This window comes from Phoenix dactylifera, chromosome 17 (assembly GCF_051530095.1).
Source record: "Phoenix dactylifera cultivar Ajwa chromosome 17, Ajwa_hap1_PhDact_Kaust_v1.1, whole genome shotgun sequence".
Lineage (NCBI taxonomy): Eukaryota > Viridiplantae > Streptophyta > Magnoliopsida > Arecales > Arecaceae > Phoenix > Phoenix dactylifera.
Genome location: NC_143206.1, coordinates 12,572,816 through 12,591,728, shown reverse-complemented (window position 1 = coordinate 12,591,728; position 18,913 = coordinate 12,572,816). Strand labels below are relative to the sequence as shown.

The window sequence follows — 18,913 nt, the reverse complement described above, 5'->3', positions numbered from 1 at the left end:
GGTCGGGCTACGGGCTAGGCCCTGAAAGATTTTGGACAGTATTTGGGCTTAAATATAGAGCCCATATATTTTTCAAGCGGGGCTTTGGTATATCATTGGCCTACCTTGAGCTCGAGCCTAGACGAGGCTCAAAATGGAGCCTGAACTCAAGCCCGAAATGGAGCCCGAACTTAAGTACTTGTTTATGAACTGTTTAGAAAATAAGAATGCCATTTCCAATTGTGTTATCAATTCATTTTTCTTGTAAACATGTCTCTGATTATTAGATGGTGGCTAACATAAAGCTACAATATTTCATCAAACAAAATGTGAAGTTATATTATGAAAGGTTGAAAGATTAAACTTCAATTAGGTTTAGCCTGGCCCAGTTTTTAGTCAAAACAGATAATTCGAACCGGTCCAATCGTGTTCAGATCGAGTCCGGGCTTGGGCTTGGGTCAAGCTCGGGTCTGAATTTTCCCAAAGCTTTTGAGCCTAAGCTCAGCCGAAATCTCGACAAAAATTCAGGCTAGACTGGGGTAGGGGAGCTTCCCGACCTGTTTCTAGACCTAGCCTTGACTATAGTAGTCTGTGCTCGAATCTTGTGTAGCCATGGATGAACTAGACTATCTTGTGCCCTTCTAAAACGTCCCTGTTGCTAGATACATTGCTTATCAGCCATGTTAAATCTCAGGAGATCTATATTAGTTTTGAAGGGCACCTACTCTATCAGGAGAAGCAGAGCCATAGGGCTACAATATACATTATTAATAACTTTTTCACCTTGCATTTGTATTTTCCTCCCCTCTCTCCCTCTCCGTTACCTTCCATTAGCTCACGTTGACTTAAAATAAAATCTTAGCCTACACGACAAAATTTCAACAGATAAGCACCTTCTGTTACTTGATGATGATGGCGAAGCCTTTAGATTGGATGCTTAAGGAAATTGCAAGGGAACCTAACTAGATGGCGCAGGTCTTGTTAGAGACAAAATTAAATTTTCCTTGTAAATTCGTGGAAATTGAGAGGCATAAGCAAGGGCACCCAAACTAAAAGAGCATGGTAGCCGCCCAATTTTTTGCTTGATCTCTCGCTGTACATAGGCCGGAGGTCGTAGGCTTCATGTCTCTAACAAATGAGTTTCCTTTGACTCTGCTGGTAGTACTGATGCTATACTGACGTGAGCTACCGTTGTACTAAAAAAAAAAGAACAAATGAGTTTATGTCGACATGTTAACAAATAAGCCAGATGATTTCGTGTTATTTCGTAGAATCTTCGGGGCATAAAGCTCCAGCATCCTTTCCCCTCCTCCAATTTTTAGGTTTTAGAGTCCGGGATCTGCAACTCAGATCAGAAGAAGGTTTATGTTTCAACTAGACTGCATTTAGGACACGTGTTGAGGAACATGTATCGAAATAAAGGTGTTATTGTAAAAACCAGTCCTTAGAATTTAAGAACCTATTTGGATAATCCTGCTGAATACGAGGCTTGATCCAGCCCATGTCAGCCGGACCTCTTCCAGCCAATTTCCTCGCGAAGGGATGAGAGAAAAAAAAAGAAATCTGCGAAGAATTTTCCCCCTCTATAACACTTCTGAAGCTAATTCCTGTGAATCCTATAAATATAGGCTTGGCCCAACTTATGCCTTCTACGTACGTTGCTGGATTGCACAGGATTATCCAAACAGCAACCCAACCCACAACTAATATGCAAGAAAGTCTTGTGGGCCCAATTTAAACTAGATACAGCTTTGGGCCTAAAGTGGCTTGGGCCGGCCGTGGGTCCCAAGATGTCGATGACATCGTGCCGGCGGAGTTGGCCATGATGGTTCACAGACTCCATGGGCCTCCCTCACCACCGTGGATCTTAGTTTCATTTCATTTCTGTGTTTCTGCTCGACATTTTGCTTCCTGTTGATTTTTTGCTTTTGTCCCTCCACTCTGTTGATTTTGTTGCAGTGTAAGATTTTACATTTTAAATATATTGTATATAATAGATGCGAACTAAAATATGTCTTCCATCCCCACCAACTTCTATAGGAGCTTTGTCTTCCATCCTCACTAATTTCTATCGGGGCTTCAAGGAAGTTGTCCCCGGCCCATATTTGTTCCAACATGTATACTATTTGAATAATTTTAGAAATCATGTAACAATATGTATCAATTTATATTATTATTTTTTTGTTAGCGTGATCCTGTATAAATAACTATTATTTGTCTTTGTTATCATAATCTTGATAATAACTTATATCGGCAAGAAATTTACACGCACATTATCTACTAAATGACCGCCTCAAGTTAGCGTTTCTTAGTTTAGATAATCTTGTATCCAATTACACCTTACCAGGGTTGGTTCACACGTTGCTTAAGTTGAGTGGATGCCACGCGTTGTATTTATTTTGCATCTCCTTCCACTCGATCCCCCCGTCCCCAAAACCCCAACCCATACCGAAAAAAAAAAAGGAAAAAGAAAAGAAAGAAAGAGCGTTGCGCATGAAATCAGAAACAATGTCAAATAAATTCTTTCAATCAAAAAATTAAAAAAAAAAGTCAAGTAAATTCTAGCTCTGAATTGAATTAAAGAATATTAGCTGCTAGCATCAAGCAATCCTTTCAGGAGATAATTACTTTGATGAAAAGTGAACCAATGAACGCGTGTCAAGTAGTGACAATGCATCAATGGAATGATGCCAGTCTGTAAACAGCTGGTTTCCTCAACCAAATCCTATTGCCGAGGATAAAGGAAAGAACCACATTCGATGGTTGGATGCAGCTTGATATAGACGTCTCCTTCAAGATTTGGTGGCTCGATGAGGGGACCAGTAGCAATTTAATTCTTCTCCTTTCAGAGAAGCCACTGAAGACAAATGGCAATAAACATCACACGGCTTATGATGAGGCTACACTTTGATGTTAATAAATATGTTAAAAGAGAGGTCCCCCGTGGTGAGCTGCACGCTGCATGGGCAAGTCTTTCTCTATCATAATAAAAAGTAACCCAATATATTAATAAAAGCTCGAGCGAGATGGAGAAAGATTCGAGATATATAAGCGATGATGAGTAGAGATGAAAAAGCTTTCCAAGCCAAATATATATTCAGAGAGACTGACTGCTTACATGACTTACCATTCAAATGGTACTATATGAAAAAAAAAAAAGAAGCTTAGAGCACCCTATGATATTTTGTTTTTTTGATCTTATTGAATATGTTCGTACCTATATAGTATAAAGTGCGTGTCCGAAACCTCTAACAGTACATGAGAGGGAAAATTAATAAAGCGAAAAGCATCCTCGATGGAATTAAAAAGTGTCCTCAATTACACTTATAAGAAACCTTAGTAAGCCTTCTTTTTCCGCTGAAATCGAAAATATCATATATAACGTGTATGAATACAACCTAAAAAATTAAAAAGTAGTGCATCATGAAATGCGCTGGGCAACTCCGCCTCTCCAACCCAGAGGTGATCCTCTGAATGGTTGGCAACAAAAGAGGCCATCCAATCTGCAGCACCATTGGCCTCTCTAAACACGTGCTTCGCCTGGAGCACGATTCAACCGCATATCATAGTCTGAATATCTCTCAGCAGCGAGTGGTAATCACCGATAGCACATCCAATGACCGTGCAGAATCACCCTATAGAAGAACCTCTCTCCTCTACAGAACATGCCGAATATAGCACAATTCCGTTTAGTCTGCTCTCAGCTCCGCCTCTGGCACCAAGGTGCTAAATAAGTGGCAACTCCAGCAACAATCAACCTGGAGTCAGCCTTCACATTGAAGAAAAATTATTGCATGGGCTGTTTGCACCACCAGTCGCTGCCATATATTGCAGTGAGCCATCACTGGGACAAGTGCCCGACGTGCACCGTTTGGACGGCCATACTGCTATATTGCAGTGAGCCCTCGCTGAGACAACAAGTGCACGATACGTGGGACCCATTCTCGCACGTCTCAGACGGCGATTGATGGCGTGCCCACAACACTATCACCTCAGTGAGAGCCCACCGCAATACGCGGTGGTGATTGATGACGTGCACCCGTATGATGGTGCATACAGTGCAAATAATTTTCTTTTTAATTAAAGCTCATAAAATATATATATATATATATATTATTCTAGTATGAATAAAACTAGTAGAACCAAGAAAAAAAAGAGAGGACAAAATGCTGAAGCGATCCTGATGCGTCCACTGAATTATTGGACAACCGGCGGTTCTATTTGCCTTTGCCTTTCGGTATATATATACGGCCTAAAAAATAGTAGAATCTTCGTTGCATGTAGCAAAAATTAACTTCCATTTACCAGTGACTTCTAGAAACTTCTAGAAAATCAGGGTACAATCACTAGAGCAGAAATTATTAAAAGGTAAACCCTCCTCATTCCAAATTCAAAGCTAGAATCGGCGAACCAATTTGTCCAAATCCCTCACCAGACATCCCATGTGCTCCCTACTCATGTCCTCACGCAATCCCTATTAAAAAAAATGCAGAGCTAACAAACTATCCGAAATTCGAAAGCAAACCTATTCTTTAATCAATTATTTCTAAAACAAAAGGCATAAACATAAATTTAAAAAAAAAATACAATTAATATATGATATTTTTCTTGTATTATAGAAGAGCTAATACACATATCCGTAAAAAAAAAAGGAATCTTTTTGTCTCAAGCATATGCAATAATTTGCACCAAGCATCAATAATATTCCATGTATAATAACAAACAACAATGTATCAATTTGCAAGTCGATCGACACTCAAACATAACCAATATAATCGATTTAGAACTCCGAAAAAAGAAGAAAAAAGGAAAAAAAAATAAAAGAGAGGAGAGATCAAGGAGGAGGAGGAGCGAGCGAGCCCTAACGCCGGCACCGGGTGATGGCGGAGCAGCCGCGGGAGTAGGGGTTGGCGTGGGCGCCGGGGCGGCAGTTGTAGTACGAGGCGCCGCGGCGAGAGCAAGGGACGCTGCCGCGTCTCAGCGAGTTGTAGCTGATGTAGCGCCGGAAGGCCAGGATCCGGCGGCTGATCTCCGATTCTAGCTCAAACTCGTCGCCGGCGATGCACTCCGCGACCGTCCCCCGGCACTCCGTACGGCCCGGGATCCAACCCAGATCCGCCGCGCCGCCGGCGACGGACCCGGCGAAGGAGGCGGAGACCGCCTCGGAGGTGACGGCGAGCAGAGGGATGGAGGCGGCGAGGAGGAGGAGGAAGTGGGAAAGAGGCCTGCTTCGCTTTGCCATTGGTGGTCTTGAGCCCCGCGTCGCCGTACGCCTCCCGCTTTCTCTCTCTAAAGGTCTTCTCTTTCTAAAGTGGAGATTTTGGGAAGGGTTTGGAGAGGAGAAAAGCAACGGGAATAAGAAGAGGGGATGGGACTGAGTGATATAAGGAGGAACAAGGGATAAAAATAACCCTAGTATTTTGTGAAATTACGATAATGGCATCCGACCGGAGGGCTTATTACAGAGTAGCGTAACCGCGTTTTAGTGGTTGCGGCCGTAATGGAGTCCGGTCACCACACCGGTGGACGTTCTTTTCTCCGTTCTCACGTAGTGCTCGTTCTTTCTAGAATGGTCTTGAGTGGAGCCTATAAATTTGTTGTTTTCCAGCCTAACAACATGTTAGGGTATAAACGCGACAACTTCAAGCACCGCTAAAAAACATGCTTGGTATTGTTTGTTGGCATGGAAAAACATGTTCAAAATTGTCTGAATTTCTTGTGTTCACATGTCGATAAATTAGGTTGAGACAAGTAAAGTTCGGCACATGTCGATAAATTAGGTTGAGACAAGTAATGTTCGGACTAAGTATACAAGTAATAAACTTAGTTTTGAATCTAGCTAGAAACAAATAATCTATAATTTGTGCAACTTGCATGAACAAGTGAAGTGGAATTCGAATTTCCATGCATTGCTACAAAGATGAACAGTTTAGGAGGATTTTTTGATGCACCAAAATATGTCAAAAGATTAAATATAGACAATTGGTTTTGAGTAAGAATATAAGACTATTGTTGAGTAAGAATTCCCTAGAATTTTATAAATTCAGGCTATTGTTGAGTAATAATATAACACTAATTTGAACCATTCAAGGTCCGATTTAAATGTCCATGTCTTCTCAACTTGGCATAATGGCATTTAAAGTTGAGCCTTTTTTTACACATTACTTTGTGGTTCTTTAACTTGTCTATCAATGCAACTACTGGTCACTCTTCTTTTACAATCTCTATGCAGTCTTTATTAAGCATGTATAAGCATATCTATTTGATTACAATATTATAGATCATATTTGGAGGAGCTGTTAGTAGTAGAGCTTTTGAAAATAGAGCTGTTGAAAGTAGAGCTATCTGAAGCAGAGCATTTATAAAAAGTTGTTTGCTGTTTGGTAACTACATTTCTAAAGTGCTGTGGCACTTTAACATGTGTTTGGTAAACAAACTGAGAAAGTACTTTTATGTGACAAAATGACCATAAAGGACATTACCAGTATTATATAATAGAGCATAATAAAATATAATATGCATTAATACATAAATATATGATATAATATAATATTAATATAATGTAATATAATATTATTATAATATAGTACTATAACATTATGTATTATAAAATAATAATTTAATATAATATTAAATTATTTAATACAACATATCAATGTATTATGATATAATGTAATATAATATTATCTTTATAGTATAATACAATAATAAATATATAAAATATTATAATTATTAGTGTAAATTATTTTTTCATCCTCCTAATGATCATTTATCTCTTTAACAAATAGAAAGAAAGAAAGAAGAAGATAGAGAGGGAAAGGGAGAAAGGAAGAGGCGGGATAAGGGTTTTGGGAAAAAAAAGTGTGATTTAAATGGGGGTATTTTGGTCTAAAAAATAACTTCCCGATAAAGATGAAAACAACATTTTCGGAAAGCTCCAAATTGGAGCTTCTCCCCAAAAGCTATTTTCAGCTTCCCGCAAAAGCTGAAACAGCATTTCGAAAATTTTACCAAACACAATTTTTTATCTAAAAGTACTTTTGGAGGGGCAGAAAGTACTTTTTGGCCCTCCAAAAGCTCCCCCAAATAAAGCCTATATCATGTCAGCGGTGCAACTTTTTCTGAGCCTTTTTGCATTTTTACTGTTTTAATTTACTAATATTTTGCATCAACTGGCAATCTCCATTGGGCAAAAAAATATCTTAGAACCATTAGCCACTACTTTTATGCATTTGCTATATTACATTGGGCCAAAAAATGATGGTTTAATTTTCTAATAAGAGTTTTTCTCGATACCATGGGGCTTTAGTTACATATATACAAGCACTCGCTATATCATATGGCAAAAGGAGATTATTGTAACTTTAGTGCTTTGAAATATTCTCTGGGCATGTGGTGCAACTCAAAGGATTTGGTGCATTAAATAGGCAGTGATTTGAGTTGCATTTCAACATAAGGGAGCCTAAGAAGCTTTTCATTTATACTTATTAAGCAGACTAAGGATCTTGAGAAATTGGCATTAATGGATTCCAAGAACTTGTCTTCTGCTGCAGCTATCTATCCTTGCTCTTACTTGCATCCACTTGTGCAAATATCTGGCTACTTATTAATTCAAGGCTCAAATTGTTGTCCATTTGTTTCATTGAGGCAACATGACAACATGCTCCATTTCGAGAGCAATGATACCAAAAAATAGCCAGCAGATTGCAAATCTTTCTTGTTATCTCCAGCAAGCAGTGTTAAGTTAGTAAACTTATGTAGAGATTAAGATTGACAGAGAACCCCGATCAACACCTCATTTATAGTTTACCTCTCATGTTGTGCACTACTGCGCAAAGATTCACATACTCTTTTTTTTTTTTTTTTTTTTGGTAAAAACCGCAAATTATACGGCTCTAAAATAAGTACATTCTATTAGATCACGAGAAAGTAAAGAGTACAAAGAGGAGAGAATATCTCCTATAGATGTCCAAAAGAACTCCCTAGAGTGCCGGGCGACGAAGGTGGCGACCCAGTTTGCTGCCCTCTTCGCCTTCCGAAATACGTGTGCTGCCTGAAAGACACCCAACTCCTGAGCCAGTCTCCGAGTCTAGCTAATGAGGGGATGGCCATCACCATATCTATCCACATCTCGGATGCAGTCAATCACCATAAAAGAATTTCCCTCAAGAAGCACCCACTTGACACCGAGGACTCTCCTCGCATATGACAATCCCTCCCATGCAGCCCGAAGCTCTGCCCCTACAACTGTAAGTCCCAGCGTGCGCTACCCTCCGACTGCCGCCAGCCTGTCCCAGGAATCTCTGATCACAAATCCAACACCTCCAGATATACCATCCACTGATATGCTTCCGTCGAAATTCACTTTGAGATGATCAAAAGATGGGGGCACCTAATAAACGAGGGCAAGATTCACATCCATTAGCTCCACGCTACCGGCCACGGAGTACCAAAACCAAGGGGTGAAGTCACAATTCGTGGTGATTGTGCCAAAGACCAACATTTCTTAGATGTGACACATGGTGAGTTTGGGTCAGGAAAGGTAGGAGCCTGGCTGGAAAGGAAGAGGCGTGACATCCTAAAGTTGAAGCAAAGAGGTGGGTCCACAGGTTGGTGGCCCTAAAGTTCTTCGCCTTCATGACCCAAGGGCAGCCTTGTACTTCTATGTCATCCAGCTATTTTTATTTTATACTTTTTAATTGGAATACAGAGAATAAGAAAAGAAATATATAGTATTAGTTTGGTTCTTATGAATCTTTTTTTTACCAAAATATTTTTTTAATATTTAAATATATGATATCTAAAAATTAATTTTTTATTATTTATTTGGTTAACTAAAAAATATAAAATATTTCAGAGTGGCTTGTATTTGGCCGAACAACTATTTTTTTTTAAAAAAATATGTAATATACCTGTTATGTCTTTTATAAAAGAGAAAGATTTTATCTTATTTTATCTAAAAACTTAAGTACACTTTTAATTTTTTTTTTAATTTTAACAGATAAAAATTAATTTTTTATATTATATATATATATATAATTTAGAAATTTTATTTTTATAAAAAATCTACTTTTTCGTAACCCAGCCGGGCCGTCCAAGCACCGCCACCTCTATGGTGCTGGCACGAGGTTTAAAGCTTGGAGGAAAAATCTGGGCCGCATGCTGCTGGTCCAAGACTCCACAAACCCAGAGTCACAGTGCCGCCATCGTTAGTTAACCGCCAGCACCATACGGCCCAGATTTTATCTTCCACGCCCAAAAGCTACTGCACAAATAAAGCACAAATGCAAAGCTCCTGGCCGTCAACCAAAATATCCCCAAGGGAATGCTTAAATTCGCCCAATCACTTCGCTGTTATTCTTTCTTGTTACAGACATTATACATCTAGCCATTTTAGGAACCTGTCCATGGTTTTTTACTTAGTTTTTTAAAATTGAAAACTTTACATTACATATGAAAGCAGACAAATTCTTGCAATGATTTCTTAAATACTATCTTTCAAGCTAAACATCAAATTACTAAGACAGAAAATGCCAATGGACTATTTGAAGACTCCCACAACACGACATTCATACAAATATACCAACATTTGGGATCCAATGCACAGCTTGGCGGAGCTTAACCAGTTACAATATAAACATGGAAGAAAAGGCTACACTGAGAAGAGAAATATCAAACGAATTTCACTCCATGATCGGACAAACGATATCATCAGGCCATCAATCCCCTTGATTCCAAGCTGTGTTTCATGTACCGCAGCTCACAATTAGACAACCTTCTAACGCGTCGTTTAGAGTGTAGCTTTGAAAGAGATGGGCCCATTTGGGGCCCATTGGGTGGCATTGAGAACATAAGGCCGTTGCGGGTGCCGTCACCGTTTGGGCCACGCCAGCGGAGCAACGCGGAGAGAGGGACGCGCACCAAATCTTCGTCATCGCCAGCTGTCTTGACGCCTCTCTCTCTCTCTCTCTCTCTCTCTCTCTCAGCAGCTGTTCTCCTCTTTGAGGCCGTAGACATTCTTCCAACCTTCCACCACTTCTTTTGATTGACCAATCTGCCCTCCCGTTCCCCCACTCTTTGCGAGCTGTCCTCATATTCCCACCCGCACTAACTATTGAAGCTGACAAAAAGAAAACAGTAAACATCTCATAGACCTCCTCATAAGATTTTTCCTCCTCCATCTTCATAACCCTCCCTTCACTGTTCCAAGGATTGAATTGAGAGTAACTTGGAATGCCAGCCAAATTCTTCTTAACGGTGATTAATTAAGTTGCAAGATATAGTCAGTTAGCAAGAAATCATCTTCTTTTAAAACATATTTGGAGGCTATGTAGATTGTGTGCTTTCTCCCGTGCTGCACATACTTATAAAGAGATGAATGGTTCGGCAGATTGGATAGCTTCATATATTACAAATTGAAGGAACATTTGGCTTGATTATTTTATCGTTGAACTTGATCAAGATGTATTTATACTAGATGGATTTAATTCATCTGCTTTATCAAAAAAGAAAAAAAAAATCACGCTCATCACCTCATGAGATTCTTGGGATCCAACATTCCCTCCCAAAAAATAACAGGTCGCATGGAGAGATCTGGCAAGAAAGGATAAAAAAGTATGGACAGATCTGCATGGTCACATGGAAAAGACTGCAGAGAAGGGTCTATGGTTTGTTAAATTTAATGATTATCTTGGGAGTACAGCTTTGTTTGGGCGGTTTCTAATTCCAATGTTGCATCTCTTCATCCATCCTTGTAAAGAGAGATTAAAAAACCATAGATTTGGGAGAGAGCTTGACCTGTTTTGGCATGTTGCATTGAATGGACTTACTGGCTAGCTGAGGGGAGCAAAAACTAAGCCTGAGAGGTTAATTTATGGGAAAATTTGAGCTTCGAAGAAATGAGTTAGAAGAACAATGTGAAACTTCCTCTTGACAAGAGCCTGAGTACAATTAGCTGACAGCCCTATGGATTAGTAACAAATTAATCTGGATGGTGAGATCAGGCAACTTACCTCCCTAATGATGCTATTCCCATGGCAAGATGCAAGACGAATCTGAGTTTTGGCTTCAAACGTCAAGACAGTTTAACTCCAGAGTCAGTTACTTAAGCAGTATATTACAAGGAAACAGAGATGCAGATCGATATATTTATCTAGTCACATCGTTATGCAGTTTGTTGCAGTTCTCAACAAGCATCAGAGAATATTATCCAAGCACTAATAATAGCATAATCAGATGATTCTCAACAAATCAATATTTCAGGCGATTAGGCTAGGTGGGAAATAATGGTGAGGAAAGCATAGCAAGTCATTTTTATGTTTGATACCTAGGGCCCAATGAGCAAGTCAATTTCCAAAAATAACAGTAAATTAGCCATCCAAGCTAGTAGCAGTGATTTCTGCATTAACAACAATGAATAAAACAACTAAAGATTCCAAACACCGGGGAATCAACTTTGTGATTATTCATCTTTCAAGCAAACCAAGAAATTAGTTAAGAGACCACTTCTAAGAACTTAGCTTTGTTTTGAGTGCTCTTGAGTGTCCTATCAGTGGTGTCAACCTCACTATTTAATTCTCCCTCTGCAGTTATCATGTTGCCTACCCTAATATCCCGTAACTCCTAGATCACCAGATAAATTTACTAAGCATTAAATGTGATGCAATCATTAAAACAGTGTGAATATCACCATGCAGGAGAAGAGCACAGAATATCAACTAATTGTATGCACATCTCACATTCCGGCATATATACACAAAAGCAAAGAACAACCATGTGCTACGAAGCTCCATGAAAGCAGAAATGGTATAACCATTATTGTTTTACCATCTTGAACTATCTTCTTTCAATTTGGAAAGTAGAGATCTTTCACAAAATCTTGAAAAATTACAGGTGTTGCTCTGCAAGTTTTGGCGAGATCAGAACTCCTAAAGCAACCTAACATGGTGCCCCTTCTTATAACCACTCCTTTCAAGTGAACATCATACTTCGCATGCAACAGCTTTTTGTACATCAGGATTCCTGCAGCAATTGCTCGTGTTCGCATCTTTCAGTTTCATTCACGTAAGCAACTTGCAAACTTTACTGATACTTACTAACACATCCTTTGACTCTTCCAATACAACATATATCAAAACAAAACCTACATTATGCTTGTTCACCTACAAGACATATTTTCTCACACCAGAACCACTTGATGTCCCATATGCAAATGTTTATCTTCTGCTGCATGAACCCATGAAGAATCCATGTTTACAAAAATCTCCATGTACACTGCCACGTATGAATGCAGCACACATATCATCTTTATCATGACAGCATGTTCGCATCTTTCAGTTTCATTCACGTGAGCAACTTACAAACTTAACTGATACTCAGTAACACATCTTTTAGACTCTTCCAATACAACATATATCAGAACAAAACGTACATTATGCTTGTTCACCTACAAGACATTTTCTCACATCAGAACCACTTGATGTCCCATATGCAAATGTTCTTCTGCAGCATGAACCCATGAAGAATCCATGTTTACACAAATCTCCATGTACACTGCCGCGTTGAATGGAGCACACATATCATCAAGATCATTACAGATTCCATTGATTTCATTAACAGTTTTCCTTTCAAATGGTTACAGAATGAAATTTTAGGAGTGGGAAAACGAGCTCACTAACTCTGTGAACTCTATGAGTTGGGGCATTGCATATATCAGTAATGTATACTCCTCAAATTTTGCTGAAACATGACAATGGCATATTCAACTTTGGAAGGAGAAAATAATTAGTGCACATCTAATCACAAGCTCAATGTGATGATCTAATAGCATGATATTGTTTGCACAGACAAGGGTTATGAATTATGCCATTCATTGGGTTAAAATAAAACATAAAATCAATAAATGTACGTTTTAAGCTGTTTCTTAGCAATTGTGTCCCAGGACTAAAATGAACTGCATGCTCAAAATCAAGATCCTTGTCTAAGAAAAGTGTACGTTTAACTTACGATATATAACTGGGTAGCCATAATCCTTCGTTAGGAAAATAGACCAGCTATTGCTACTCTTAATCATCATAGTGAGGTGTAGATTGAACATACATTTCATCCTCATCCTCCTCATTGTCATCATCACCTGCACCTACCCAGTTACTTGGATGATGCTGTGAATAAGAATTAATATTCGCTGCTGCTCTATCTGCAAAAGGAGATTCGAACAAAAGATTACTAATGCACTTATGTTCTTTAAATCTCTAAAATTTATTTGGCATGATGATCAACCTTGAGGTTCGTCCTCATGATCTGTTTCCATAGGCTGCTGTCTGAGATGCATAGTCAAGGCAAATTCATCTTATAAAGGACTTCCGATATCTACTTATGCATGAGACTCCATCTGCAAGTTATCTCACAAAGTGTGGAAAAAACCAGATGTAGAATATAATAACAAGCATACTTGTTCCATAAATCCAAGGTATTGTGCCTTCATACATCAGTTCTAGAAGTAGTTGTTTTTGATCATGTGAGCCTAAAAAAGAAAGCTAGATTGTCTGATAATAACATCAAGTGTCAGCACACAAGTGCTAATTCTTTTTTCAACTGGTTCGCAGTGTCAACAAATGGTTCTTCGATAATGAAAACCACAAAATACTAGCAGTAAGCACAAAATATCAGAGTGGTTCTTCTATCAATTGTATGTTGTGATCATTAATGGTTTCATTCAGAAAGTATGCTTCAGCAAATTAACTGTTCTTAGATGTAAACCTGATTCTATTTCATATTTTTGCCTGCCTCAACACAGTAAAATTATAATATGCAAGGTGGTCATCTAAGGAATTTCAATTAATGTTTACTATAAAAATGTATAGCACATTAGCCAGAAGTTATTAAGTAGTCCCAGTTATTGCAAGAGATATTTCTCTCCTTCTGGGTTTATAGAAGAGAGGATGAATAAGAGAGGAGAAGAATGAGTATAGAATTGGGAAGTCACAAAGTGTATTGGTACCTTGCTGCTGATACTGTTACTGGCTAGTAACAAATATGCTGAATAAATATAGGCTCTTACTAACTTAAGCACATGATTGTAAGTACAGTCATATCTTTACAAAACCTGGGCAGAAGGTGCCAGCTGTCCTCCTGGTAAAATCAATTGGCTGTTTCCCCAGAGATCTGGTAAGAGCTCATCAGGAAAGAAATATCTTGCACCCAGTGATCAGGAGATATGTAGCTTTGTCAGACAATCTCGTCTCTCCTAAATTATCAGATTACCTTCCTGATCTACAAATAATTTGGCAGTAGAAGTATAGGATCCACAGGACTATTGGCTGAATGTGCTTCAAAAATTCTAGGATTTGTCTGGAAGAGTTTAACATATCCTTTGTGCAAACTAAAACCATATTTTGACTTTGCTACATCAATTCCCATGGGCCACTGAGGAGTGTCATGCTGTGCACTATCACGTCCTACTATCTGGAAGTGTCAGTGCTCCAGAAATTTATAAAACTAAATATTCCATGAAAAATTGCTTTGCCCTTTGTCCACCTTCAAAGTCTAGAATTGCCAATAATAAATCGTCCAAGTACCCAATGCAAATTAATTATATACTTGCAATTATATAATTTCAGATACTATGAAGCTAACTTTTCAGGGAAAGATCAATCAACATTCTTCAAAATGTTTCTAAAAGCAACAATAATTATGTACTTGGTTATGCATAAGAAAAACACATAGGTGAAGTATATTGAGGATAGTAATAATGGCTTAGATGCACAATTATAAACATCCTCAAATGTACAAAAAAACAAATAATTATCATAAATGGACTCCTCTATGGAAAACATCGAATATCTAGCAAAAAAGATAGGTAGCTATGGGATGTGAGTTACTGTCTCCAGCTGATTAAAATGCCTGACTACTCTTTATCTTTTCCATCTCAGATTCCTGAACATACGTTTAAAATAGGAGAGATCTGAAGTTTTTGCAAAATAATAAGGCAGGCTGTTCATAGGAGTCAGGGATTAGCAAGAACATGTTGACTCTCTAGGCTTGGGAATGATAATTTCCAGGTACATTCACGAATCTTGGTAGTTTCTTCATGGAGACAATATACCTAGAAATTAGGCTAAAAAAACAATATGCGCTTGTGCTGAACAACAGAAGTTTCAGAAGCATACTGTAACAACACCCCCCCCCCCCCCCCCCCCCAAAAAAAAAAAAAAAAAAAGCAACTGCAGCCCAAACAGAGGAGCAGATAAAAACACAATGATAACAGTAAGTTATGAAGTAAATAAAACATAAATGTCTGCTTGACTCACTAATAGAGATATATGATCTCCCAGATTTAGAGGATTTGTTGCAGAACGGCCTTGACATTTTTTAAAAAATAAACTCATTTGCACATAGAAAAGGGAATAATATACCAAGTCGATTTCAAAATTAAGTTGCATTAAATGCAGCAAATCCATATCAGGATACATAGGTGCATTCTGTTGTGCAGGTAACAATATATTCATTGCATTAAGCCTTTGGATGTCATTCTGCATGCTACAACTTGGATTCATTTCCATCTGAGCCTGTCTTTCTCTGGTATCCTCTGAGCTTCTGGCAGCGGTTCCTGTTTGAGAAAGGCCAGTTGCATGTGATCAATTCAATGCGCTAATATGTTAATAACACCACAGATATAGAAGTAGTCACCTGAAAGATCTGACCAGATTTTAGTGTGGTCAGAAGGATGCTCAACTGTTGATGCATTAGCAGCCTTAGCATGCTGCGATTGTGGCCCCTGAGGAACCGATGGGCAATCTGTTGTATTGACCTCATTAAGTTGTGATACAAGCATGGTCGCAAGAACAAGTGTCGCATCAAAATCTGAATTTGACCCATCATCGAATCCAAATCTTGGTGCCATTAGGATAGGTCTGTCCATCCAGAGCAGATTTTATCAGAGCATCATTATGGGCATAAGACAAGATCAAAAATATAGGAACCATGACAACTTACTCGCCAGCTTTATCAAAAAATAGATGAATGTCAACTTCGCATCCTTCACAAAATGATAGAAATGCCTAGTTTGGAAGAAACCCAGATAAGTAAACTAGTAGTATATGAGTCAACTGAATTTGGACTGAACCAAAACAAAATCACTGAATATCAAAAACAACATCTCTGTGTGCCGCAACACATCATCTAATTAAGATAAGAATGATAATAAGTTGAGAATTTCAACTGTGTAACATGAACTTATATATGTCATGAACAGTAGAATACAAGCTCATTAGCAAGTAGGAATCCACGTCTTGATATATTCTTCTAAATGTTAAGATATGTACTTCAGATAGTTTTTTGATTTTTTTTTTGAATCAATAATATGAAGAAATTCAGCATCGAGGTTGGAATCATAAGGATTCTTTTATTCACCATGAGCCAAAAAATATCAGATATCCTCTTGAACAAACAGTTAAAAAAAAAGAGTAAACCAGTAAGTGCTTTGACACTAAAACTTAATGGTAGGTAAAATCCACGAAAGAAAGTGAAAGAGGTATGGTATTCTGCCAGAACAGATAGGGAACTTTCATATCATGATGGCCGTCTCAAGAGCAAAGTTATGATGCACTAACTCAAAAGGAATTATTAAATGTCACTATTAGATGGAGATAAAATATATTCAGATTTAACAAATAACAGTGTGATAGCAATTGAAAAACTCTGTCAGCTCAAACTCACCTGCCACAAAAAAATTTATCAACATCTTCCTGTTCTCTATTATTTAAACTGATAAGAAAAAACTTGCCAACTAATAGCTTGAGTCATACAGATGTACCAAAACTTGCTAGCAAGTGCATGTATATAAGCAAGCAAAAAGATCTGATATGACTCTGAAAATCACTAATGATACACTAGTATGGACACTTTTATGAAACAGAAAATTCACTGCACTGGAAACATCATATATCAAAGATCTAAAAGGTGAAGCCCCACATATACAAGATGAACTTATATGATGCCTGGATCATTTCACTACAAGAGTACAACTTGATTTTTTCCTTGGGCTTTCATTCTGAAAAGCAAATACTTTCGTGTTGTCTGAAAAGTATGGATCAAACTGAAGCATATGGTTGTTCATAGGCAATCATGATGATCAATTGTTAAAAGATAGGAAGTCCTTAAAGCCCTGATAGATTAAGAATGAAGTGTAAATCAATGTGTCTCAATGAGATTATGACTCTTTAATGAGACAACATTTCATTTTGATTCTTCAATTCATAATTTGTGCCCTGCAAAAGCTTAAAGAACCAATCAAGTGTCTCTCTAACCTCCAACCAGCCTCCAAAGTTTCAAGGCAGGTCTGTCTCTTTCCTAAACTTACCTCTGCTAGGAATTCAGCATTTGATTCTTTGATAGTTGATGTTAAGTTGGCAAAAGGTATAGAAATTTGCTCAATGTTTTGATCCATGATGTGCCCCAATTGAATAAATAGCATAGGTTTTGGATAATGATGACAACAACAATGATGATGGTTCCAACTGTCAGATAGAATAAAAAAGAAAAAGTAATCCATGCAATCTATCATTGTGGTCTTCTCAGTCACAATTAAATTTAACATGAATCAAACAAGCCTAGGCTAGCACATCTATCATCTCCATTTTGGAAACTCTGGGCCCTTTCTCCACCACTCAACCTCCTCCCTATTTTTGCACTCGAGCCCCACTTCTTCCATTTCTGCACGCACTTTCAATCTCTAGCGTAACTATTAAATTTTTTATACTATAAAAGGGGTGAAACAGATGCTTTACCTTCAACTCCTTCACACCAAATGTGACATCCACGGCATCCCCGACATGTGTATACTGCAAGAACTCCTCTGCAGGATCAATCCAGAGCTGCGTGTGCAACGCCGAATCACTATTGTCTACAACCACAACCAACATGAAAAACAAATCATCTCCTATAAACACACATAAAAAGAAATCATATGGCAATTGAGTCCCAAAAGCGAACACCTTTAGTCGGATCAATGTAACTCCGGAGCTCCACGGCCTTCCCCCCAATATCACCCCCATCAACAGGCGGCACTGCCAAAGGCTCGGTCGCGATGACAGTGATCTCCTGCAGCGACGACTGGAAATTGGCGAGCAGCCGGGCGAGGTCGCGCGGCCTCACGACGAGGCTGCTGGGGAAGCGCCGCCGGTCGAGAGACAGCTGCTGGATTTCGGGCTCTACGTTGCAGCTGATCCAATACGTCTTCCTCACACCTGGAAAACCAACCAAACAAGGGTCAATCGAAGAGAGATGAATGGGAAGAGGAGGAAAGCAACAGGAGTAGTAGTAGTACCGTTAAGGCAATGGAGGGACCACTGGAGCTTGGGGGACTCGGGGGAGGGGAGGAGGGCGGAGAGGCGGTCGAGGGAGACCACGGGGGTGCGGAGGATGGAGCAGACCGACTTGAGGAGGACGCTGCATTGGATGATCGAAGACGAGGAGAGAGAGTAGACGTCGAAGAAGTCGGGCTTGAAGGAGATGGTCTGGTACGCGGTCCGCGATGAATTCAGGGTGTGCAGCTCCAACTGTTTGAGAAGAAAACAGGGGGGAAAAATCAGAGAGAGAGAGAGAGGGAAAGAGGGAGACAGAGAGAGGCGTGAAGGACTTTGGAGGGGGAGGCCTGGACGACGAGCTCGGTGCCGACGCGCGCGAGGCAAGTGATGGAGCGGTTGAAGCTCCTGAGGGCGTTCCCGCTCAGGGTGAGCTCCATCTGAGACTCGGGGAAGCAACCCTTCCCCAAACACTATTTATGATTTATAGTATAATCTTCCCGAAAGCAACATTTGAAATTTATTACTATTTATTTAAAGGTTTATAGATAATGATTACCATTTACAACAAACTCTTTTTTTTATAAATAGAAATGCAAATAGATCAGTTCGGCCGGATCACGTGTGAATCC

The 18,913-nt window shown here is 39.0% G+C and overlaps 2 protein-coding genes across 2 annotated transcripts; both read right to left on the bottom strand.

Moving 5' to 3' along the window:
• Positions 1–4,636: 4,636 nt before the first annotated feature.
• LOC103707274 (protein RALF-like 33) lies at positions 4,637–5,349 on the bottom strand. Its single transcript, XM_008791698.6, has one exon. It carries the CDS (start codon positions 5,219–5,221, stop codon positions 4,841–4,843), a length of 381 nt encoding a protein of 126 aa, XP_008789920.1. The 5' UTR covers positions 5,222–5,349; the 3' UTR covers positions 4,637–4,840.
• Positions 5,350–11,742: 6,393 nt separating this feature from the next.
• RAD9 (cell cycle checkpoint control protein family) lies at positions 11,743–18,767 on the bottom strand. Its single transcript, XM_008791699.5, has 9 exons — positions 18,617–18,767; positions 18,305–18,536; positions 17,973–18,224; positions 17,766–17,881; positions 15,973–16,037; positions 15,667–15,890; positions 15,448–15,586; positions 13,258–13,298; positions 11,743–13,174 (listed from the first exon to the last, which is right to left on the bottom strand). Exons 1-9 carry the CDS (start codon positions 18,719–18,721, stop codon positions 13,044–13,046), a joined length of 1,305 nt encoding a protein of 434 aa, XP_008789921.2. The 5' UTR covers positions 18,722–18,767; the 3' UTR covers positions 11,743–13,043.
• Positions 18,768–18,913: the final 146 nt, after the last annotated feature.

Excerpts from the sequence above, each read along its gene's own strand:
- LOC103707274 (XM_008791698.6), bottom strand. The coding sequence starts at position 5,221 with ATGGCAAAGCGAAGCAGGCCTCTTTCCCACTTCCTCCTCCTCCTCGCC.
- RAD9 (XM_008791699.5), bottom strand. The coding sequence starts at position 18,721 with ATGGAGCTCACCCTGAGCGGGAACGCCCTCAGGAGCTTCAACCGCTCC. Across the intron at positions 18,225-18,304 it reads GTCCCTCCATTGCCTTAACG|GTGTGAGGAAGACGTATTGG; the intron begins GTACTACTACTA and ends TTGGTTTTCCAG. Across the intron at positions 13,175-13,257 it reads TCATGAGGACGAACCTCAAG|ATAGAGCAGCAGCGAATATT; the intron begins GTTGATCATCAT and ends CTCCTTTTGCAG.